We start from the raw sequence: 25,332 nt of genomic DNA, 5'->3' as shown, positions 1-25,332 counted from the left end.
ATGTCCATCATTGCCCATGTAAGGGCAAGAATTATGAAGCTTGAAAAAGGGCATTGCCTGAAAGAACATGCAAGTGTGTTTTGCCTTTATATCATATAAATATAAACAATACATTTTGGACTAAATCTGAGAACTTTAGACAAAAAAAATCTGTCTGGAAACAAAAAATGGAACAGTCACCTTTAAGCACAATGACCCAACGCATACCTATTCAGATAATGGTATTATCCACAGTGAGGTCAGCCGAAAAGAGCAGTCCACAAGAGTCCAAAAAGGGATATTCTAGAGGTATTCTAATTTATCTACATTGAATAATTGTCTTAGATTCCTTCCTCTATGTTCTAGACAAGCTCATATATTCAGAGCTGTTATTCTTGCAAAGGGAGGGTTCACAAAGTACTAAATTCAGGGGTGCTAAAATATTTAAGGTTACCTGTTATTTTCTATGTGAAATCAGAACAAGAGTACATCACTTTCTCATGGTTCTGAGTGCATAGAATATTATTTTTAAATATTCTGTACTTTTTGTTCTGTAGTTTAACTAAGGGACCAAATTAACCAGCTCTCAGTGTACAAAATTACACGTCCATACACATCATTACACAAAGGATGGTAGGAGGTGTGGGCAGTGCTGATGGACACAAATCGATAGACCTTAAATAATCTTGGCTGCAAATGCAAAAAGGTAGAGACCCAGCTTCCAGCACCTCACTTATTTCTCTTTGCTATATCAGCTGTGTGAAAAACACCCTCCAGTAAAGGTGGAGTACAGTACCTGCCAGTGTGCCATGGTTCTGCTGGTCCAGACTGTCTGAGAGCTGTATGTCTTAATGGCTGTGAGATGGTGCTGAAATAGACTCTCTGAACCACCACCTCCACAGGGTCACACAATAAGCCTGATGGGCCACAAGCCTCCACTGCCTCTAGAAGAGACTCAGATGTACCACTCACATCCCTGCAGACCTGTGGTCAGAAAACCATAACTGTTATTTTTTTTCATACTCAGGTTAGACCTGCTCTAGGTTTGGAGTCTCTTCACTGAAAATCAATTACAATTTGTCTCAAGAAAATTGAGGTGATGCATCTTAAAAGAAAGATTTTCTTCTAAAACCAATTTATTTTCAACAATTTTTGCATGTGCATTTAGGCATCTTTTAGCTCAACATTTGCATTATGAGGATGACATTGAAAACCTTCCAAATTAAAAATGTAATTCATCTGAAAACTGACGCAGCAATCTGTTGTATATTTTGGTCAAAGTTGATCATAGTCATAAGCCACACACCTGCTCATGAGGGATGGATTGCAGAGTAGACAGGAAGACTTTGTCTCTCTGCCATAGGCATCTGGTTAAAGGATATGGTTTGGTCTTCTCCTCAGGTGACATAATCCTTGGCAACATTGTGCTGTTTTCTCGCTTCACCTCTGCTAAAACCTTCTGGCTGAAATGAGTGTTGAGGATTATCGGATGTTGTTCCCCTTCAACAATAAGACTCTGCCTACAGCAGGAGAAAATTAAGAGAATTTTTACTTGAGGTGAAACCAATAATTACACAGAGTTACACTGAAGGAACAAATGATAAACCCAAAGGAAAGGTTTGGTCAAATCAAGTAAACCTTTATTTTATTGGTATAGCCCAATAGCTGATCACTTGATTTCCTTCTTGTTTGATAAATGCGCACTTCTTCCTTGATAAAAAGTTACAGAATCAATATCCTTATTTTTATAGAGACCAATCATATTAGTGAATTCTTTGAATTTTCATGAAGAAATCTAATTCTAGCCAATTTTACTCCTTATTGTCAAAAGAATGAATGTTATGCAGCCAAACACAGTCTTAAAATATTTTTCAGGTAGTACCCGCAGAGCTAAATCCACCTATGCTTTCTGTGAAAAACCGCAGAAATCACACTGATAACGATGATAAACCGATTAAGATGCCTTTTTCAGTTCCAGTGAAATGACAAGTACTGTCAGAGTTGTGCAGTACATAAAAAAACACAAAGTGCAACAATGTAAGAATGTAGAGTCAGGGGTCAAGCATTCATGTGCTTATAGACATATAAATGGAAATACACAATCACTGACAAACATAGGTAAGGCAAGTTCTTCCCTAGTGGTGGTATTTAAAACTTTGTCAGGGATCATTTATATGATTCCAAAAGTATTTACATTTAATTACCTACCTTAACTTGAACTAATCTCAAGCACAGCAATTTAGCAAAACATTTTTCATAGATCACATGTAGTCATTGTTGGAATCTACAATGTTTTGAAAATCATACACTGATTAAATTCTGCTTAGTATTTCTCCAGACAAAAAACTTTTATTCCTGTTCAGGCTATTAACAAGCTCAGGCCTGCTCGGGCCTTCGCATATGACGCACTAAGAAAGATAATGATATGGATACGTCACAACTCCAACCAGTCCAAAGACGGAGCTGAGCAGAGGCCAGAGAAGGAGAACTCTTCTATCTGAACTTGATGAACCAAGGCCCAAGCAAAAAGCTGGAAGCCAGCCAGCCAAGGCAAGTTTACACAGGAGAGGTGGAGCCCCTCGCTTGTTTAGTGCAAACAGACGGACAGTGTCACCTCACAGGAGACTGAACAAAGGTCAGTCTCAAGCAACCCCTCTTATCAACTGAGTTTATTAAACATTGCTCAAAAAAGGTGGATTAGAAATATAACTGTCAGAGAACCAGTATATGTACATTAACAAACTTATACACATCATGGTATTAAAAAAAATCTGACTTTTTATTTAGGTAGTAATAAAGTAGATAATATTTAATAGGAAATAATATCTCCCACCACTTAAATATTTAGTTGTTTTCATTCATACTGTCAACTGGAATAACAACAAAAGTTGACACAGAGATGATACATCTTCTCTCTCAAAATTTAATTGCAATAAATTTAAAAATGATAAAAAAAAAAACAATAATAAAATTCTAATATAATACAATATTAAAAACATTCCTGAATCTTACATCATTTGTAATAAAGATCATTTTTTTCTGGAATGTTTTGATTTCAGCATCCGGCCCAAATAAATAAATAAATCAATAAATCAATAAATCTTTACAAAGATTACAAGGAAAGTGGTTTCTATCCATGCTGCACCTCTTCTGTTCTATTTGTACCTCTATGCTTGGGCAATGAAACAGGAAGTTCTAAAGTAAATAAAGAGTTGCAGATGACGCCAAACTTCTCCACAGGTGAGGGTGTGGGTAGGTGCTGTCACCAGCACAGAGATGGAAGTCATTTCCGCCCACTTGAAGATTAGCAGTCCAACTCTGGGGTGTGTGCGCGTGTGAACGTGTCTGTGTGAACATGTCTGCGTGTGTGTGTACACGTTAAGGAGTATGGTGCTTCATATGCATCCCTGGAAATGTACTGGAATCAGGACAGCAGTAAAGTGAAATACTAAGCTTTTTTTCTGATTTATGCGCACATGCACAAGGCACACAGACACCAACACCTACCCACCCACATGCAAAAGACCTATTTTTTAACCTGTGCAGGGTGAAGAGAACCAGAATCACTATAAATATTGAAATGATGAAAATACTTTCATCTGTCAAGCTTCTATAGTTTATCATCAAACAAATATGGCACTAGAAAGGACTCGATAATAAATTGTGTCCCAATACAACTGTAAAAGTGGAACATAACCTTTTCTCTCTTTATACATCTAGGAACCAGAAATCAGTAACATGAGTCTAAAGTCTTCAAGTAAATACAAAATCCTTGACAATCTTTGCATTTGGCTTCAAACATAATTCCACACTTTTGCCAAGATTTTCAGTTGTCAAACTGATGGACTTTCCAGGATCAAGCAAGTATGTGGGCTTTCCAGGGTTAGCTATGACCGCCCTAAAACAAAAATCATGCCCCCCCCCACACACACACACAGAAAGTAGTAAAGACAGCATATGCCAATAACACAATGTGCTGCATGTGTTTTCAATCGTTATCCCTGGCGTCAGTCAGCGCTATTGTGATCTGCTGCTCCTTAACGGGTCAGGGAGACACAAGGAAAAGCGAGAGAAATAGAAAGAGGAGAAAAAGGATCCAGCTGTGTTTTTCCCCTGGCTTGCTGGAAATGAGCACAGAGCTGCCAGGAAGAGGAATGCAGGCCATTCCCTGGAGCAGAGCAATGACGTGGGAGCAGCGTGGGAGAGACAGAGGGGAGAGATAGAGTGAGCAAGAGGGATAGAGGGAATGAGAGAGAGGGAGACAGAGCAAGAGAATAGAAGGAGAGGGAGGGAGGGAGAGGGAGAGGAGGACCCCTGGCTTTTGGCTGGTCTTCGTAGCTATAGTGTGGGCTGAGCATCTCCCCCACAGCTGGAATCAAGCCATTCTTCTATGAAACTTTACCCTCTCCCCCAAAAAACAGCTTAGCAGACCTTTTCTATTCACAGTGTTATATTTTCACAGCATTTCTACCAAGCCATGAACTATTGCCATACCATGATTTAACAATCCACAACACCACACACCATGTCACTGTAATAAAACTTTAACAACTGAACATGGTAAAAACAAAGTATGGAAGAGAGAAGAGAGCAGTGAAGAATGGGCTATATATTCTTTTTTACATTCAAATTCAATAATTACATTGTGTTTCACTGCCAACACAATTTAATTAAAGGTTTTATAGCAGGAGTAAACAAGTAATTCATCTCGTATTTCCAGTATAAGAGCCATGATTAAATCCATCAAAGGGTTTGTGTATCAAAAATGAATAAAAACTGAAAAAAACAAAAAAACAAACAAACAAAAAAAACTCAAGTGTTAACACTTGAGTGAACGTAGATGAGTGAAACACTACATTAAAATGACATGAATATATCATATATAAACCTAACTTTATTCAAGCTATTCAACCTATACTTACCATCCATTCTCTGGTTGACATATTGTAAAAGTTACATTATACAGAAAATTTGTGACTAGTTTATATCAGCTACAGCTTGCCACTTCTCTTAAGTACAGATTTATTTAGTTTTAAACATTACTGTTGAAAAATAATTTAATGGTGATGGTAAGAAAATATCAAGTCAGAGGACTTAGTAATGAACAATAAGTTGCATAAATACTATATCAGATTATTTAAAAACAGCATCTTTAGTTAATGGGCCACAAACTCAAATGATCTGAAAATAAATTTTCTAGGCATTGAAATCCTTTATGAAGCTGTTACCACTTATTTATGAACGTTCATTAAAGTCTAGTTACACATTGGTTCATTTTAAATCAAACAATGGACAATAGCTACTTCTCTTTACTACTTTATCAGTATGCAGTAGAGTTAAGTGTTGGCACAGTGTCAAAAAAAATGTATTTTTGACTCTATACCAGCAAACAATTTACAATACTACATTTTATTATTTAATCAAAAAATCCCACATTCACTCACAAGGCACTTTCTTTAAAAAAAAACCAAAAAAAAAAACCAAACAAACAAAAAACACACCTACCTTTGGTACACCATGTAGATATACATTTAGAGGACATAGTCCATAAAGTCCAAATCTGTTGCTATGTACAATTTAAGTGATCTGTCTTTTAGCTCCATCAGTGGTCTGTTTCTGACCACAGGACTACTGTTGGGTGGATATTTGGGCCATGGACCAACCAAGCAATGATATAGAAAAATGTAAAGACCTCAGCTGTAAAAACCACACTGCTGTGCTTGTTCAACTTGTACCAGCTGAACACTCACTAATATGCCTTTGCCGTGTCAGTGTAACGCTGCAATGAGAATGGTCCCCTGTCTGACTAATAACCTATCCAATAATGAGTAGGGCATATAGATTGTGCATGCCAGCAGATTAACTAAATAATTCACCACACACCTATAAAACAGGAAGTGTGGAGAATAGGTGAAAGGAGTCTTACCATGGTGGATAGACGTAGATGGTGTTCTCTGCACCAAGTGCCAGGTGAGTGGCTGTTTCCTTACAGAAGAGTGCAATGCATGGCTCACCCTCGATGGGTCTGTAACACAGAGCTGCCTGCATCCCGCACACCTCCTGCACGCTCTGCACACGTAGCATTAACACACCTGGCCTTTCCTCTGCCACAGAAACACACCAAACATGTCATCACATCAGGTGGACAAGTCATTTAATGTGCTCAGTTGAAGACCATCTATGAACTGTTAATATTGATCCAAAGGGTCGGTGTGGCATATGACACCGATGTGGAGAAACAACCTACACATTCTATGATGTGGACACAGATTGAGCGGTTTATCCAAGAGCAGTTTAAAATGAAAATTTGTTGTTGATTGCTTATGACAATTGTATTATATTGCTTATATTTGTAGTTTATGTGAAGATGGGGTGAGTTTGAGTGAAAGGTTTATGTTTATTTTAGAGAAGTTCATTGCATATATGCAAATGACATGAAGCTTCAATAAACTGCCACAGATTATGCTGTACCGAGGTTTTCCAGAACTACAGCTATGGTCAGCAGAGAAAAACATTTTAGTTTAGACTGTGGAAAACCGATGTCCCACACAATAACTGTGGTCATGTTTATCTCTTAACTCTATAGTACCCCTCTCTCTCACCCATTCATTTACTAGCTACATTTTCTATCCTGAACTGAGGGCAAAGTGTTAACTACACCCAACCTTTATACACATGCACAGGCACATGCCCCTGTTCACAGACCCTAAAAGGACAAGCCAGTATAAGAACACGCACACACAAGAAAAACGTTATACCATGGAAAATGAATACAAAAGAGAAATGTAAATGTGCATGTATGTGTGAAACTTCCTGTCCCAACTGCAGGCTGAGGTTGCTGACGGTAGAGCTGCATTTCCTACTGAGAATCAAACCTTCAAAGTCAAATGTCAGAGTCAAATATTTTTTATATAGCTCTTCTAACAGCCATTGTCTCAAAGCTGCTTTACAAATGTACATGTTATCTAGAACTTGGCAATATGTCCAAAAAATAAATGCAATAAAAATGTAAATATCATATGATTATCACAAAATGCATCATGCTCTTTTTCCCTACCAAATGCAAACGTTAAAGGCAGGATCAAATGTAACCAAATGCAAACAAAAAATAATGAAAGTTCCAAAGAAGTATAAAAATATTCCAGATTAAAACAATTTATCACTCCAAAACTGAAATTAAAACATGAAAGAAAAATATACCCTACAAATCTATAATGGGTGGTTATTAATGGAGTGAACAGGCTGAATAAGTAAATGAATGATTGAATCTTAGGTGACAAAAAAGGCTTAAATGCTTTATCTTTTAGCACCAAGAACTCATTAACACTTGTTAAATTGATTAGAATAAACTAACCACACACACACACACACACACACACACACACACACACACACACACACACACACACACAAAATCAAACCCCAACAACACAGCTCATTTCCACATGAAATGATGGGACAGTTAGCTCACTGGCCAACTCTGTTCACAGCAGAGCCACATTTAGTGATTAAGCATCTCATAAGCATGCTGAAAAAAGCACACAACCTCTCCCAACAGTTTCTCAGAAAGATCTGCACACACATCAGGGGTGTGAGGGGGACTTCAAAAACAGCACATGATCTGTTTGTTTGAAGATGCAAGTATATGCTGAATATGCCTGGTACTTTTTTAGGCATCTTTATTGTACTAGTTACAAGATTTATTGTGCAAAAGTAACTGATCATATCATGGTCATTTCTCATATTTTCATTTTCACTTTGTAGGAAACTTTCTGAATGACATCTAGGTTTTCTGAGCCATGATCCAGCCACACACACACACACACACACACACACACCCCCCCCCCCCCCCAATCTCTTTCACACATCTACAACCCCATTTCTAAAAGTGTGTGCAATGAATGCAAAGAATGCAATGATGTACAAATCCTTTAAACCCTATATCTAATTGAAAATAGCAGTAAATGGTGAAACTGAGAAATAATATTTTTTGAAAAAAAATACATGCCCATTTTGAATTTGCAACACATTTAAAAAAAATTGGGACAGGGGTATGTTTACTATTGTGTTGCATCTCTTCTTCTTTTAACTACACACTGTAAGCTTTTGGGAACTGAAGAGACCAATTGCTGTAATTCTGAAAGTGAAGTGTTTTGCCATTCTTGTTTGCTATAAGATTTCAGTTGCTCAACTCTGTTGTCGTATTTTTCATGTCATAATGCACCAAATGTTTTCACTGACTGACTGGTCTGGGCTGCAGGCAGGCTAGTTTAGCACCCGGACTCTTACTTAGGAGCAGTGCAGTTGTAATACATGCAGAATGTGGTCTGGTACTGTCTTGCTGAAATAAACACAACCTTCCTTGAGAAGGGTCTGGTTTCTGGAAGTATTCCTGAGCTCATGCAGTGGTTTCCAACACAGAATCATGTCTGAATTTGATGCAGTGCCTCCTGAGAACCTGAAGATCACTGCCAACCAGTACTGGTTTTTGGCCTTGTCCCTTGCGTATAGGGATTTCTCAGCATTCTTGGAATTTTTCAATGATGTTATGGACCGTAGATGATGAAACCCAAAATTCTTTGCAATTATATTGAGGAACATTATTCTTAAATTGTTGCACTATTTGCCCACACAGTCTTTCACTTTGGGTTTTTACGTAATCACCTTTCTGACCTGTTGCCAATTAATCTAATTAGTTGTGAGATGTTCCACCAGTTTTTTTAAAGCATTACACAACTTTTCTAGTGTTTTGCTGCCCCTATCCAAACTTTTGCAAAATGTGTTGCTTGCATCAAAAGTCCCCAAAAAAAGGAGATTTGTTTTTTAAAAAAAGTTTAAAAAAAGAATAAAGTATCAACTTTGTTGTCTTTCTACCATTTTCAATTAACTATAGGGTTTAAATCACTGACATTACATCATTACATTCTATTTTTATTTACATGTTACATGCTGTCGCAACATTTTTGGAAACAGGATTTGTAATCTATCTATCTTTCTTATATACCTGTCTCATGCATAGACCTGTCTGTCTCTGTCTCTCTCTCACTCACACACACTCATGCCTCTCTCTCCCTCACCAACGTACAGTTAAAGAGTTTGTGCCCCTCTTACCTGTAGGTGTGGTAATGTTGGACAGAGACTGGTGTTTCCAGAAACTTATAGCTGACCTCTGTCTGCACTGAAGCCTATTAAGTCTTTCTGCAAGACCCCCACTACAAAGAAACAAAACAGATTCATACATTATCAACTGTTCAGCACATGGCAAAGATTATAGCCCTTTAGTGCTATGAGTACGACTTTCGGATTCAGTCAGTACCACAGAATAGCTCAGTATAAGCAATAGATGCAAATATAAATGAACGTTAAGGTTTCTCTGCTTGGGCTAGATACAAGTTACTTTGTTTTTCAGTGTGGAATGTTAAAAGCTTATTTAGCCAATATTATGGTTAGTTAATGACATTATTAGGGAGCCACTTTCCAAATATCATTTGGCCAACAAAAAAGACCAACATATGCCTACTAGTGGTTTATTAAAGCCCTTTGTAACGCAAATGTAATCACTTTTTTAATAAGGCAAACATTCTTGAACATTTAGATGTTATGATCTCAATCTGAAATTCTTGGTTTTTTTTTAAATATTGTACTCTCTACATCCATATCAAAAATTAATTTGCTTCAGCCTCTAAATGAAAATATGATTTTTTTTGTGTGCATCTCCATTCTTCTAGTGGGTTCTAGAGCAACCTGTATAAAATACAGGTACAATAATCTCCAGCATATATTGTGAATCAATTAGATGTACTTTTTAGTGGAAATGTCACATCCATAATGCCATTAGCCTGTCCTTGCCTTTCAAAACTGCGCCTCTTTTTGCCAGAGTCCTTGGGTGTCCACGAGGTCCCGGTGGTTTGTTTTTGAGGAGTGTGGAGCAGCGCTTGCACAGAGCGAACCCACTCGCTCACAGACCTATGGGGCGGCTCCAGAGCAGAGGAGTCCAGACGTCTGAACCGCCCTGGACCTCCATGACCATCAGAGGAGGAGGAGCAGTCAGAGATATTGGCTGCCACCTAATATCAAATATACATACTTTTTTCATCAGAACTGCATGGTCTAACGACCAAGAGACATTTTCCTGAATTTAAAAAATCTTGGATTATGTGAAAATATTCAGTGAATTATGTTTAAATTAGCAAATTTTGCTTAAAAGCCCTAAAAATCTAATTCCGTAAAATACAATACAACATAACTGTCCAATCACAGTGGGTAGGGGAAAGCAAAATTATTTTTGCGAAGTACTCAATTTACTCAGTTAGAACTATAAACAACACAAATGAAGCAAATGTATAGTATGTGTGGTCAACATTCTGTAATATTGATGCATGTTGGTTCTTGTTTGTGTAGAAGTGCGATATTTTCCATTATACAAACCATGAGACTGATCTGGCCAGTCAAAAACCTTTGTTTTTTCTAATGTACTGCTGAGTAGCTTTGGCAATGCATGCAGCCAGTACCATTTTTCATAGACAAAGATGTTTCTTTATAGCCAATTATTATTGCTGTATAAATCTGTTGCTGCTGTTAAACACTGAAAATCTGGGGTTTAAAAACCTTTTTAAAAAAAGGTATTCTTTGAAATTAAAAATTTGCTAAATGTTAGTTTCCAAAGACATTTTTCTCCACTGTAAGCCACTAACAATTATTTAATGATCCATCTCACATATCTAATTTCAAGGATGGGACTCAGTAATGGTAAGTCACAACAGCCTTTCTTTCCTACAAAGTGCCATTCATCATAATCATTACATCAATGTTCTGAGAATATTCTTTCATTTTAAATACCAATCCTAGTATTGATTGGTGAAAATCTGTGCAATTGTTGTACTGAATGTGTTCAGCAAATGCAAGAGTTTCTTAGGAATGTTTTGTTGTTTTTAACAAATTATTTAAATATGAATGCTCCAGAGGCTTTATAAAAGTTTGTATTCTGGTCTGTTAAGCTCTCAGTGTGAGTGAAGCACAAATTTCAACCAAAACATTTTTTAAAATTATTTTGGAAATAATTTGTCCGTCATGGCTGACTGAATGATTGAATGACGATCACTAATTGACTGATTTTTATCATCTTAAAAAGTTTTATCATCTTAACAAAAACATGTCTGATCATCCCATGGCCTTATTGAGTTTTCCTCTCTGTTATGGGAAGCAGGTGCAACTGGTTAGGGGAGGAGTTTGAACTCTCTATAAACTGGCTCTCCTGCTACTAATGGAGTAAACACTAGGCCAAAGAGCCACAATTCTCCTGTGTCTGGTGGCTTGCAATAAGGCTATTATTTAAGTTAATTTGGTTTGCTATGCAAAAATAAAGCTCTAGCTTTTTTCCAGGTGTGTGTTTCTGAACCTATACACTGCATTGATCCAGGTGTGTGTGATTTGTAATACAGCAAAAAAACCAACCAAACCCTAATTGTGAAAGGCACAAAGTTATTGCAGTTATGTCTTCTAATCTTATATTTTAAGCTTTTCAATAAGTATCAGCATTAAGACACTCACAAAAAAAGACTCACTTAATGGTTCAAATGGAGAAATAGTGCAGAGGTGAAGGTTCATAGCAGCTGAGCTGAGAAAATACTTTTTCTCCTGTATGGGGATTAAAGAAATTCTAAGTATACTGTGTTCATTCCAACTGTAATGATTTATGAAATTATCTACTACAATTTCACATTAGAGTCAAGCAGAGTGGAATTTGATTAGCTATGAAGCTATACCATAAATGGAAAACCTTATTGACAACATTATGCTCCGAGTGACTAGCCTGAGTAAGAGCAGAGGCTATGGCAAAAGGCTTCCCAAGACAAACCACCTGATTAACTTTGAAGATTTTGTCCTGAAGCATTTGATACAGAAAGGTAACGATTCTGGGATTACCAAGCAAGATTCAGTCTTGGACTAAACTGCAGTGCCAATGGTGAATCACTATTGGAGACTCTTTTTTTAGTCTAAGATGGGTTTTTCATTGGGAATGCATAACCAGCCCTATAAACTAAAACAATGAAGTATACCCTTTGAACAAAGCTTATTCAGGATAATGGAGTTATTTTCATGAACAGATATACCGGGGTCTCACCCCATGTAAAAAAAAAAAAAACAAACAAACAAAAAAAAGAAAACCAAAAGACAACAAACAGCGTTTAGATTGACAGAACTGGTACAGAGATTTCATGATAATCATACTAAAGTCAGTAAAATTATTATATAAATTATGATTTGGCCCTTAAAAACTGAAGATATATGACTCACTTGGAAAGTAGCAGGTCATATAAGAAGGCAAAGACAGTAGCGCGAAAATTGGGTGTGTGTCACTGAGTGTGTGAATATGGACACAGTGTATTTGTATATTTGAGTGAACCGTAAAAACACAGTACACTGTGGAAGACAACACACCTGATCCAGTAAAGGAACCGGTTTCTTATGGAAAAATCCAGTGCGCTGCCTGCCTCCGTGTCATGTGGAGGCATGATCAGCATTCCAGCCAGCCTACGGCAGCCTACAGCAGCCTGTGTTCTCTTTTTTTATTTGATTCAACTTCAACCCACAGGGCTGCCTGCCAGCAGACGTCACACTGCACATGTTCACCTCTTTTCTTCCTGGGTTTGTTTCTTCCAATCCTTCCTTCTCTCAACTCTCCCTCCTTTTCTCAACCCTCTCTGGTGATCCCACCCTCTATCTCCCCCTCTCTCTAGAACACCATGTTCCTGGCTCAGAGTCAAAAATGTGTTCACTCTGCAGTGACTGAAGCTGAATGGAGGAGTACACAAGTTCTGACTATCAAATCTCGAATTTTTTTTCTCCATATACCAAGCAGAGTCATCGTGAAGAGGCATTTCCTAGCTATGTAAGAACAGGACGACCAAACTGACATATGAGGACAGTGAACTAGCTGCAGATGAGGGTAATACCATAACCACAAGTTCCACCTTCAAGCTAGGCCACAGTTTATCACTACCCTTAAAGAAATTTTCAGAGCAAAACCTCAAAACATTTACAGCATTTAGCTGACGCTTATACAGAGCGACTTACAGTTATGACTGAATACAACTTGAGCAATTGAGGGTTAAGGGCCTTGCTCAGGGGTCCAACAGTGGCAAACTTGGAAGAGGGGTGTGAACTGGCAGCCTTCGGATTACTAATTGAGTACCTTAATAACTAAGATACCACTGCCACATTTATTATTCAGTGTTCCTGGTGATTTAAAGTGGTTTTATAGTGTTTGTCAATTTTTGGGTATTAGAGTTATATAGATGGCAAAAATAACTTTCATAGACTTCTACTGGGCAAAATGCTAGGTTTGAAGAAATTTTTGATTACAACCACAATCAAATAGTTTAGTTAAATCATGTTCTCAGATTATTTTTAATTTATTATTTATTAGTATTTAAATGCACTTGTGAGAATTGTAACAATTGTAATTGTATAAATTGTTATTTCCTTATTAGCATCTAATCACTCAGTATTTTCACTAAACTCCTCAACAAGGGTCATTAAAAACCAACTGTGGTCATGTCAATGATGGTGAGAGCTATAGTGCTGTAAAGGAACCACCTATACAAGCATGATGGAATAAGAGATAAAAAAAATTAAAATAAATTTAAATTTTTTTAAAAAATGGAACTACTCTTCAGCCTAAAGCACACTACCTCATCTATGAAACATGTTGGCACAGGCTTAAATGAACTCCACTGGATGTGGGTCACTTGTCTTCACTGATGATATGAATATCAAATGACATTAAATATATTAATTCAGAACAGAAGCATCTTAACTGTTCAAATACAACATGTCAAAAACAATGGTTGGAGCTTCACCTTTGAGCAGAACAATGGTTACAAAAATAATCAGGAAAGGTTCAAGCCCAAAGAAATGACACTAACTTTACAATCTCAAAATACACTTCTGGCGCTACCTACCAAACACAGAACTTGGCTATCTTCCTTAAAGGTTAACCAAGAACCTATGGTAGTGATTGATGACAATCTTATGTTTACTGATCATATATGACGACATATACAGCATCAATCTGAATGAGGCTAACATCAAAAATTATGTCTTGTGATATATTACACTGCTCAACTCCCTGTCCAGGACCTCTTAACATACCATGACTACTGCAACTTCCTACTACCTTGCCCATCAGCAAGCACCTCCAAAATACTGCAAATAGTCCATAATTCAGCAGTCCTTCTCTCCTCTTTAACTAACTTAAGTGAACACACATTATGCCTATATTCAATTTGCTCTTTGTGGCTGTTTGAATCAAGCTGAAACCCTTGACATTCACTAGTGGGAGCAACTAATGGTATGGCTCCCTACATATATCATTCATCCTCCTGAAGGTATAAATCAACATCTGTAGATATCGTCACTGTAAGGCATAAAATGCCTACAGACATTTTTCTATAGTTTCCCAGTGGTGTAATAGGTTACCCTGCTGTATCTGATCTGTTGAGACCAGCTCCACCCCTCAGTCCTTCTCAAAAAACAAAAAAAACAAAAAAAACAAAAAAACAAACAAACAAACAAAAAAAACCCACAAAACATCAAACAGGACCATTTTTTTTCCAAGGTCCACATATGAATACCACTATCACAAAGGTTGCATGTCAGTAATCATTTCCATTTACAGCCATTCAGCACGTTTCACATAGATTAAACTGCCGGGATAATGGTGAATAATAAGGGTGAATGATAATGGTGAATCACCATCAGAAATACTTTTTAGTATAGGCTTATTCTAAGTCTGCGAAACTGACCCATAGTGTCAGGGTCATTTTTTCATGATTGTATCTAATGTCAAAATCCCAGATTATGTCAGGTTTTAGGGGGGTTTAAATCTTCAAATCAATATCAACACCTCATCTTGTGCTAATTAATAAATTCCTGTTTTTTTTCTGAACTGCACAAAGCATAAAGGTACCAACTTTTCTGAATTCATGAAAATACCTGTATAAAAGCACAGCACTTCCAATCTAGCAACAATCTTTGTGCACCTATAAACTTCCAAGAAACCCACCTATCAAAATTAGAACTGAGCCAACATACGTCATATCGCTGACCCCATCTATATTAGTGAGAGGTAGTAAAATTATAATATGGTATAAAATATTTCCGGAGAAACAGGACATTTCAGACAGAGGTCCTTCATCATCTGTGCAAGGAAACTGCACAATACATAAACATTTGACCAACATTTGTTTGAAAATGTTTGAAAACATTTGACCAACATTTATTTCTGCACTGTCTCTATTCTTACATAGCACTGAGGATGTTCTGCAAATATTCATCTCCATAATGTTGTCCTAGTACATTTAACAACTGAAGTTCATTGTTAGCTGAGATTGGATTACAAGTTAAACTGCCTAATGGTCATCTATATTGTGCTTTAGCTAACCAACAAACCAGAAAAACAAGCTGTCAAAAGATGATACTTGAACAAATGACAAAAGTGACATTTCTGACTTGAATGTCTGTTAATAGAACTTCCTGATATAGCATCACCTTCAGTGAAACCAAATGGACAATAAAAGGTAATGCAATAAAAGGGAGAAGCTACAAGAGAAATTCTCAATGGCAGATTCAGTACATTTTCAGTATGTAGCCCAGTCCATCTCACCAAAACTTTTTTTTATTGCCGATATATAGTGGAGTGTAATTTTAGCATTTAGTTGAATTAAATGACTATATGAAAATAGAGACATATAAGTAGCTAAAAGTGAACCACTGATGATAAATAGTTGCCCTAAGTTAGATATTTTTTTCTAACTTAGAAATGTAGAGTTGCAGTTTGTGGCAACAGTTTTAGTAACAAAGACAAATTACAATGATATTTGAAATAATTTTCCTGTCCATTGTAAAATAATAATAATAATAATAATAATAATAAAAAAATAAAGACCATGTCCAGCATGTCTTTATTCTCCATAATAAATCAAACACAAGCACATTGGCAGGTTAGCAAAAAGCAAAAAAAAAAAAAAAAAAGCGGTTGCAGTAACTCTCATTGCACTGGGACGCAGTTAAGCAGCAGTAACGCTGGGGTGTCTAGTACAGAACTGAGTAAACAATGTGCAGCACTGGCCAAGCGTTCCTGTGGGCTTAAGTAGGGGGAGAAACAAAAGACAAACGAGGAACAGGTGTTTGTAATCAATAATCAGGAGACTGGGAATGGGGAAGGTGCCTGTGCCCGTGTGTGTGTGTGTGTGTGTGTGTGTGTGTGTGTGTGTGTGTGTGTGTGTGTGTGTGTGTGTGTGGCAGTGGGTGTGTCCCTCGGGCTGGGTGCCTGCCACACCTTAACATCCTGCTTTATGTTTTAGATGTAAAAACTCTCCACTGACTACATCAAAACACCTCAGAATTTACTGCAATAAAAATGTTTAAAAAATTATAATAATAGTATAGTTTCAGTATGACCATAAAATATGTCCAATAATTCCTACAAGGTATCATGGGGACCACCCATTTACCATCAACCATACACTGTAACCACCATTTTAACCATTTTTTGCACCACATTTTAAACATTATTTAGTTAGATGATGTTTCACTGTGTGTTATGCTTCCTTCCTTAAAAATGACTGACTTAGACTTTCAGAACAATTGACATTTTCTGAACTGAATGGCTAGTTATAGGCTTCCAGTACTTTAATGAAGTAGAGCTTGGAATATATGAAAGAAGAAAATAAATCGAACGATTTGATCTAGTATTGCAGGAAAAACTGCAGTTAGTAACATTAATATCTGCTGCAATGTGTCAACATTTGAGAAAACTATCCTTAAAAGGACTACAGTGCTCCCCACTGGTGACAGAGGGCATAATCCAGTCCTCATGGATCCTTTCTGGCCCTCATCTGGGAAACCAACCCCTAACATTTCCTCTATACAGCAACCTCCTGCATTCACGTCAGGGACATCTACCCTAATGCATATTTGCATGCAAGCACCAGGTTTGTTCAATCTTGCTAACACTATTATCAAACTTTAAAAACGTCCTGCCATAGCAATTTATTTCCTGTGGAAAAATTCACATTCACACCTTCGTGAGCTGTCTGGGGGGTAGGGGGCGGGGTTGTTTACATGTTTAGTATTCTGACATTTTTAATATGTAAATGTAATTTGAAAATATTAAAACTATCAAAAAAAAAAACAAAAAAAACCCCACACACAACCTCTCAGATAGGGTATTGCAGAAGAAATAATCAACATCATTTTGTTAGATACAATTGTGTATAAATATGATCCAGAGACACGTATCCCAAACTCTAAGTTTCTTCTGTGAAAGATTTTGTCTTTGAGCAATTTTAAATCTATTTCCTATAATATTGTCATATATTCCAAATAATGACCTTCATAGGAAGTGTACTCACTGTAGATACCTCATCCTCTTGCTCGCTCTCTGAATCAATATTGGGTAGGTCGTCTGTGTCTATGAACAACATAACATATGGTGTGAACACATTACTTACATTTTACACTGTAATGCTCATTAATATATAGAACAATACAATAAAAACAGTTTGTCATAATTCACAGTTTACCTATGCAGTAATTTGACAGACAGGAGGGTTTTTCCATGATAAGTAATGAACAGTTACCTTTGGCAATTCAGAAAACTGGTTGCCGTACCACCCCGATTGCCAGATTGAAACAGGGCACAAACTTTTTGTTTAAAGCAGAATATAGTTTACCTGATCATATAGTAGAGGCAAAACCAAAACATATTTGAATTCTGTGCCTTAATCTCTCACAAACAAATAAATGAACAGTCTATTAAGAATACAAGTGTACTTGAGATTTGGATGCTTGACATGACATGGTAAGTATGTATATGATTTAATGAATGAATTATAAATAAAGAAATAAAATTAACAGTATTGTGTTCAGTTCCTATGTATACCAAATATAAGTAGGAGAAAATGTACTTTTAAGAATTAAATCATTTTTAAAAGTCTATGTTTGGTTGCCACAACAACACTGACGTTCCTTTGAGATGATTAAAGTTTTTCCTGAAACCATTCATTTTTAGGTTTCGAATCATGTCCTTTTCAGCAAATGCAGGACTGATGGTGAATGAAATGAAAAGATCACCTTCCTCCCACCCTATATCAAGAGTCCACTTTTGGTTATTTTCCTTTATTTTTGTGGAGCACCATGCAATGGACCCAGTCATTTCATTGTGGCAATGTGTAATTTCATGGGTTAAACATAACATGAGGGCTGCATACATTTCTGAAGAAGTGCTATGTGAGCTACAAATTGTCCTCATTTGGCTATTAATCTGTTTTAGCGAGACTTGCTCTCTCCCTTCCCAGCCATTGAAGGCATGAACAACCATTATGCATCATTATCTTCCTCTGATGTAAAGCAGCACTCAAATCTGAAGACACTTTGTAGCAATAAACATGGTTTCTGGCAAAGACTATTACCACGAAAAATCACAAACAACAAAGAGAGGACCTATTTGTGGTTGATGCTGATGATGTATATATATGCTCTGCAGTGTTAGCAAGTATGTTTGGTATGGCAGGATACATAGGACATAACTCCTGGACTGTAAGATGCATGCAAAGAGTTACAATGACAGATGTCTTAAGAGTTTTTTCATTAAGAGTTCCAGTACTTCTCCCATCGTCAAGTGCATCTTAACAGTCAACCAAATCACAGCCAATGCATGCAATAAATTACAATGCAGTGTTAAGTCTTAATTTGTTCCTTTAGGTATCCAGATTAGTTTGTTTTTGTTCAGACAGTTCCAGAGTCTTAGCTAGTTGCTTTGTAACTCCAACTAGGTAACATAAGTGAGCTGCAAGCTCACTGATGTTATTGTGCCAGTTAAAAGGAATTAGTAATAGCTTTTATATCATTTTAATTTACATTAAATTCATTTGTCCAAATAGCTGTGCTTACCATATTTTATAATAATAAAGCTTTTTGTTCATGCCCTTCATTTTCGCATCTCATATTTTTAAGTATTATTACAAAATAAAATAAATAAAAAAACAAAAACACCCAGAAAAAAAGATATAGCTGTGAACTCAGTGAGTTGTACCTGCTCCTGTCCTGAGTAAATGGCAGTATCTGCTGGAGGAGCTGCCCGCTGCCTGATTGCTGGAACCTCCATGACCCCTCAATACTCTGGATCGCAGTGATGCCTTTGCAGTTGGGACAGGAAGTGGAAGCTGGCATTCACCATCAGACTGCTCTTCCTCACTTGAGCTCCACACAATATGTACTGGATCTTCTGCTAGGTCATACCTCACTAAAGCACAAAAGGAAATTTTATGGGTTGTTTTTGTTTATTTGTTTTAAAAAACACATTATTAGGTTTTTGGGGTTTTTTTTACAACAAAGAAGCCCAGTTTAGATTGATCACATTCTATAACACAGAAGCCAAAGTGAGACACAAACTGTTGTTTCACTACAATCTTTTTATTCAAGTAGGGAAAGAGAATACAGTTCATTCTGAGAGGAGATGCGAATTCATAAAACAGGCCCATCTAGTGGCCTCAAAAAAACTACACTTGAGCAGAAAATATACTTCTAATTATGAGATTTATTTAGGATTTTGACAGTTCTTCATAATGCCCTTAAACTGACAGCAAGTGAAACTGAGCCTTACTCTTGCTTATAAATCATGCATGTGACATAAATGTCCTTGCAGTGAATGATTAACAGTAAGATTCAACAGGAGTAAGACCTCTTCAGAATCCTAAATGGATTACTTTTTTTAAATGTCCGCAGTGTAATATATTCTAGACTTTCCAAAGTTAGACACAAAGAGGAGCACTATGGCCATTTAAATAGACAAGTCATTTTGTTTGACAAGGCTGTATTGTGAGTTGACTATTCATTCAGTACTGTACAGAAAATTCTTCTTTTATGCAAAAAGCATTGCTGAGAATTAGCTAATCTAACCAAAAGCATTGAGGTTGATTTTACAAACTGTCTGTTGGCTACACTGAATGTCGTTTTAATCATGTGCTGCACTGTTCAGAAAACAGTGTAAAAGTATTCAACTCCCCAGACTTTTTTTAAAATTGTGGTACACACATGGAGCCATGTTCTGAAAGCAAATCAAGTTGATGGTGAGTGTGTTCTATGCTGAAATTTGTAGCTACCTCTGAATATTTAATACTGATGATGCAGTACTGATGCAAGAACAGTTTATAGAATAGCTAGCGGTTACCTGGTCTGGATGACGCGGCCAGTTGCTGCACAGTTGTGCTCGTTCCTCCCGCTGTCTGAAGCTTCTGGGAGACAATTAAGTAATTTTCATATTAGAATGCGACTCTTTAGTCTCAGTTAAGAATCACTAAGAGGTAAGCGGGTGTCGTAAGTGTTCGTTTCTTCTCCCAGACCTCGATCATAGTAGAGTCCCCGAAGCTCTCGCTACATCTCTCCCATGACTTCGGTGCCTTTGAGGGAGCGCAACCCCTCATGCTGAAGGCTTCTTTGGCGTCCTCTGGAAATAGCACGCATCTCATATTCCGTGAGTTTCTTTTGCGCTTTAGAGACCAGAAATAAGTGAGGAAACGTCAGTGCCACGAAAGCCAGTACCGCTGCTAATTCAGTTATGACACATTTCATGCGACTCCATACAGGAGAGAATAAAGCGGGCGAGTCAGGCGCGCCACATAACTAGGTAGGTTAGCTAAGCTAACTATCTTGCGTTAGCTAATCCACATAAGGTGACATGAAATACCGTTTAATAGCTAGCTAGCTAATGTTAATGAAATCGAAAAGTTTTCTCAAGAGCTCACTGGTAACGTACCTTTGAAAAAGAAGACATGGTGTTCATTTATATGCTCACTGTTTTGAACTCGGTAGGGAGTAGTTAGTTGGATAGCTAAGTGACATTAGGTCCAGTTCCATTAGACGTAGCAGTCTCGCGAGTGAACGACGCGAGCTCAAACATCCTCGCGGGCCACGAGATGCGGGGTCTTCTTCTGCAAGTCCCTTCGACAGGACTGGACTATCCATTGCCCCCTAGCGAGGTACCGAAGGGATACTTTAAAAGAACAATGAAAGATGCCAATGTTCAGGGCCCCCGGGAATTTATATATCAATACAGGGCTTCCATAAGTGAGAGAGAGCGCAATGTTTAATTCATTATTTTGGGACACATAAACCAGAACATTAATCAAGTGTTTTACTACACAACCATTTTTGTTCTGCAATATTGTGATCAAAATATCGAGGGAAAAAAGACAACCTTTTGGAAGTGACAGATTTTATTACGGTAAGTTCATCTCTCCAGAGATTTAAAATAGCAGGTTAAACATACAAAAACATGTAACATTTTTATTAAATATGTAAAAAGCAGGTCAAATTATTCACAAATAAAATGAAAACATGCAGCACAGTTTGGGGAATGCATAATGAGGGATACCAAGAGAAAAAGAGAACAATTCTTATTTATAATTATTAACAGTACATATGTTTACATTCCTTTTCATTTTACACAATAGTAAATGACTTGATCTGTGGAGTTCAATAATGGAACTAAATGCAACATCATAAAACAGTATACAATGCACTGGAATACTGGATTCTGTCCAATAGTTCAGTGGAAAGACCATTAGTTCTGCTAAGACCTGTACTTTAAAATTATATTAAAAATATCTTCGATATACATGGTTTTCTTCAGAATGTGGCAGGCTTCAAAACATAAAATAATGTGGGATAACCTAACTACATGGGTGAAATTGGCATTCTGTCTAACAGCAATAACTGACAACTACAGCTATGAAATGGAGACAACAAACTACCCAAAAGTCATAGATTTCTATATGTGGTAAACAGATAAGTGAGAGCAATGGGACTATTTTGACAATTTAGCCCCACTTAGTTCATAGATGCCATTGCCATGTGCAGAACCAGGATCTGGTCCACTTCAAAGCATTACTGAATATTCATCAAATACAGTCTGTGTCCAGTATAGAAGCAGAATATTGAAGTAATTAGATGTTCATTACGCTCTTTTACATAGGACTTTACTTATTGCAGAATTGTGTCCTGACTATTTGACTTGATATGCCAAACTTAAAGTTAATGAGCACAGTATGGGCAAGAAAGAAGCCAATAATCCACAGAAAAACAACAAAGCCATCGTTCCTTCATAACTGTAACATCACTACGCAACTGCACTGTGGAGATTAAAGAAAACTCAGTTCATCTCAAGATCGCAGGGAGGAAAAAAAAACAAAACACGGTGGGTCACATTGTTTTTTCAACAAGATTCAGCTTTGCAGTCAACTTTCACAACATATACGCACACACATATGTGTGTGCACACACATACAGACACACGCACAAGCACACACCCAGACAAATAAGTGGCAATTTCTCTTCAAAAAGAAAATAATATGTGAGAAAAAATAATGGAGGGTAAAATGTAACTAAGGGAAATACTCACAACTGGTGGCATGGGGTGGGTGTGTGTGTGTGTGTGTGTGTGTGTGTGTGTGTGTGTGAGAGAGAGAGAGAGAGAGAGAGAAAGAGAGAGAGAGAGTGTTCAATATTCATCCTGTGTGTCTTCAGGGACGTCCCCTTCCTGTGCCAGCGCCTCATGCTCCCCTTCTCCGGCAGCCTCCTGGACAAAGAGCCACAGGAGCAGGACACCACATCAGTGGGACTGTTCAACCACTCCTCTTAGCACCTGAACTCAAAGTGCCTGGCCTACAAATGTGTCCAGCACTCCTGAATGTCTCAACTAAAACCACAAAATCACATATTCACTCCTCTGAAGGCATGTTCTGCCAGCTGGGACCATGGGACAGCTGGATAGATTTGATTAAATACAGATAATGCATGTAATTGTTGTGTGTACATAGTGTGTCTGCTGACCTGCTGCCAAAAAGTACTAGTGAATAATAATGTACTTTTTTAAATGCAAATGGACAGAAATATTAACAAACCTGCAGAGTAAGATAAGGTTTTACACTTTAAGATTAACAAAATCAATTGTCTTGAGAGCAAACAGGCACTGTAGGTCAGTGAAAGACAGCAACAGAACATGCTAAATTGCTTTCATTTGAATGAACTGTTTATAAAGGACTGCATATGTTAACTATTATCGTTATTGTGTGTTGTCGAGCAGTCAAACCAATCTCAGATGTTCCAGATGAGTGTTATTCTGCATTGTAATAAAAAACATTAAAATGACCAAAAATAAATACATTTAGCTAAAAATAAATAATAAATAATTTTGCTCAAAATAATGCAGGCCAATCTTTAATTATGAAAAAGCAAGGTTTTAATTGTAGCCACAGCATTATTTAGTCCATACCAACTTGTCCTAGTTGCAGAAACTCACAAACAATTTATTCAACATGGAAGGCTTTCCCAAAGAATTCCCACAGACAGAGAAGGAGAGAGAGCAAGCTGACCTGGTCATCTGTGGAATACAGCACTTCCATAAGTCTCTCCACAAAGGGCCCGTTATCCTGGCCCTGCTCCTGGCACAGCACCTCCACCTCCCTAAGCTTTCCAAAATAGAAGTCCCGCTCCTTTTCCACCCCCTCCAGGGCCAGCTTTAACGTGTTCAGCTACGGGACAGAACATGGGGTCAGACGAGAGAGTATGAAAGGCCAACTAGGCTGCTTTGGTGGAAAGGTTATAAGAAAACAACTACACATAAAAAAGAAAATACAATGGCACATCTCAATTAGTGATCTAAGAATTGGTACTAATGAATTAAGCCAGATTTGGAGATGTTTGTTAGGCAAAATGGCAATAAGATGAGTTAATAAGGTCGCTGTGAACCTGTTCGTTAAGCTGTGCTACTTGAGCCTCCAGCTCCTTCTCTCCCTTGGCGGGGGTCGATGATGTCACAGGGATCTTTTTTGCTGAAGAGGGTCGAGAGGTTGATGTTGACGATTTAGGAGTTGAACTTGCTGATCTAGTAGCTCCTGTTCACACATTGATTTAAAGGTTTGTGGATGGCACTGTTAGTCTTAACACTATAACAATGACAGATTCTAGTTGTGAGCAGTTGATGATGAAAGCCAGATTCAGACAAGCCAGAGTGATCTGGGGACCCTAGGCAGTCATTAGCTTCTCTGCCAGGCCAAATGGTCTGCATGTTCCCAGTTAACAAGTTAGTCAGCTGATTAAAGGTTATCAACGGGTCACTGATGTGAGAAATCATAAACACAAACAAATGACAGTGAGTTTAAAAAAAACAACAAAGCTAACCGGCTGTGGGCGAGCTGGCTGCATGAGGAGACTTCTTTGGCAGGTTGAAGATCTGCTCTCCAGGATCTGGGGGAGGAAGAGCATCTTGACCCTGTCGCGCCTGCACAGGGTCATACTCCTTACCATCATAGTTGGCATCGAAAAACTTTTTGAACCACTGAATGAAGTCCAGGTTGTCTTGAAATCGTCCCTTGACAAGTTTCTCCACTGGAATAATCTGGAGGAGTGTGGAAGATGAGCTTTGAAGTAACTGAGGAATACATTTTGGAAAACACACATTCTATCTTCTCCATAACCACAAGGCTCCACTATGCCTGTGACCAGTATGGCAAGTTATTCTGTGGTTAATTTTGTGTTTTTCAGAACTTCACCTATATTCTTTATCATCTACACTGTTGTGGTCACCTGTTTGAGCTTTGGCAGTTCACTCTCAGACTTCTCTCACCTTGTCCACATTCATCCTCTTGAAGGAGGCTTGAAGAAGCTTAAAGTTGTGAATATATTCATGTTCCAGCTTGGCCTGGAACTTCACCTTCTTAAGACTAATACAGCCTGGGAATAACATATCCATGAACTGACAGTAAGCGGCGCCTGATTGGGAAAAGAGGCGAGGAGAAGACAGCAGAGCAAGATCAAGTTTAGTATCAACCACAGAAAGTACCATTACTACTGTAACTGTATGCCACAGCTGCTGCTATGACTGTATAATGGAGCTCAGTTATCTCCCATCACATTCCATTAACTTTAGCTTCAAACTTAGGGTTGTAGGCAAGTGTCATTTGGAATCGTTGATCTAAAAAACGACCTTTACTATAGTACAGAAAAAGGTTAACTGGTCTAAAAGGTCAATTACAGGAACAATGTGCAATATTAAGCATCATGTTTATTTTATATGGTGTTTGCCTTTTACAGAGGCACTGCCAGTTCTGCTGGTTACATAGCTCGTTACATAATCAATACAGGAAGTAACCTCACCATGTAAAAAGATTAAAAACCTCAGTATTAAGGACAAGCTCACCAACAGCTTAGATTATAAACAACCTTACAGGAAGCTACCTCACTTCCCAGCCTATATTTAAATGGAACTTGCCTAACTTTTGTTAGCAT

General features: G+C 37.6%; 2 protein-coding genes across 7 annotated transcripts in view; both read right to left on the bottom strand.

Moving 5' to 3' along the window:
- spidr (scaffold protein involved in DNA repair) overlaps nt 1-20,956 on the bottom strand; it is a 37,152-nt gene extending 16,196 nt beyond the window's left edge. The window contains exons 1-10 of one of the 4 annotated variants that reach the window (XM_027016944.2): nt 20,801-20,956; nt 20,388-20,534; nt 20,216-20,279; nt 19,079-19,288; nt 17,376-17,455; nt 9,829-10,046; nt 9,091-9,191; nt 5,906-6,083; nt 1,286-1,499; nt 776-963 (exon numbers count right to left, since the gene is read on the bottom strand). In XM_027016944.2, the coding sequence (XP_026872745.2) occupies nt 776-963; nt 1,286-1,499; nt 5,906-6,083; nt 9,091-9,191; nt 9,829-10,046; nt 17,376-17,455; nt 19,079-19,288; nt 20,216-20,279; nt 20,388-20,534; nt 20,801-20,827 (1,427 nt within the window). In that variant the 5' untranslated portion in view covers nt 20,828-20,956. The remainder of the gene's footprint in view (nt 1-775; nt 964-1,285; nt 1,500-5,905; nt 6,084-9,090; nt 9,192-9,828; nt 10,047-17,375; nt 17,456-19,078; nt 19,289-20,215; nt 20,280-20,387; nt 20,535-20,800) is intronic. The other 3 variants (XM_027016945.2, XM_027016946.2, XM_035530533.1) reach the window with 3 other exon arrangements.
- A 286-nt stretch (nt 20,957-21,242) lies between these two features.
- mapre2 (microtubule-associated protein, RP/EB family, member 2) overlaps nt 21,243-25,332 on the bottom strand; it is a 14,186-nt gene continuing 10,096 nt past the window's right edge. For all 3 annotated transcript variants that reach the window (XM_035530864.1, XM_035530863.1, XM_035530865.1), the window contains exons 3-7: nt 24,671-24,816; nt 24,226-24,442; nt 23,794-23,939; nt 23,418-23,576; nt 21,243-22,621 (exon numbers count right to left, since the gene is read on the bottom strand). In XM_035530864.1, coding sequence (XP_035386757.1) covers nt 22,544-22,621; nt 23,418-23,576; nt 23,794-23,939; nt 24,226-24,442; nt 24,671-24,816 — 746 coding nt within the window. In that variant the 3' untranslated portion in view covers nt 21,243-22,543. The remainder of the gene's footprint in view (nt 22,622-23,417; nt 23,577-23,793; nt 23,940-24,225; nt 24,443-24,670; nt 24,817-25,332) is intronic.

Source organism: Electrophorus electricus, chromosome 10 (assembly GCF_013358815.1).
Source record: "Electrophorus electricus isolate fEleEle1 chromosome 10, fEleEle1.pri, whole genome shotgun sequence".
NCBI lineage: Eukaryota > Metazoa > Chordata > Actinopteri > Gymnotiformes > Gymnotidae > Electrophorus > Electrophorus electricus.
This window is presented reverse-complemented; position numbering and strand designations above follow the sequence as displayed.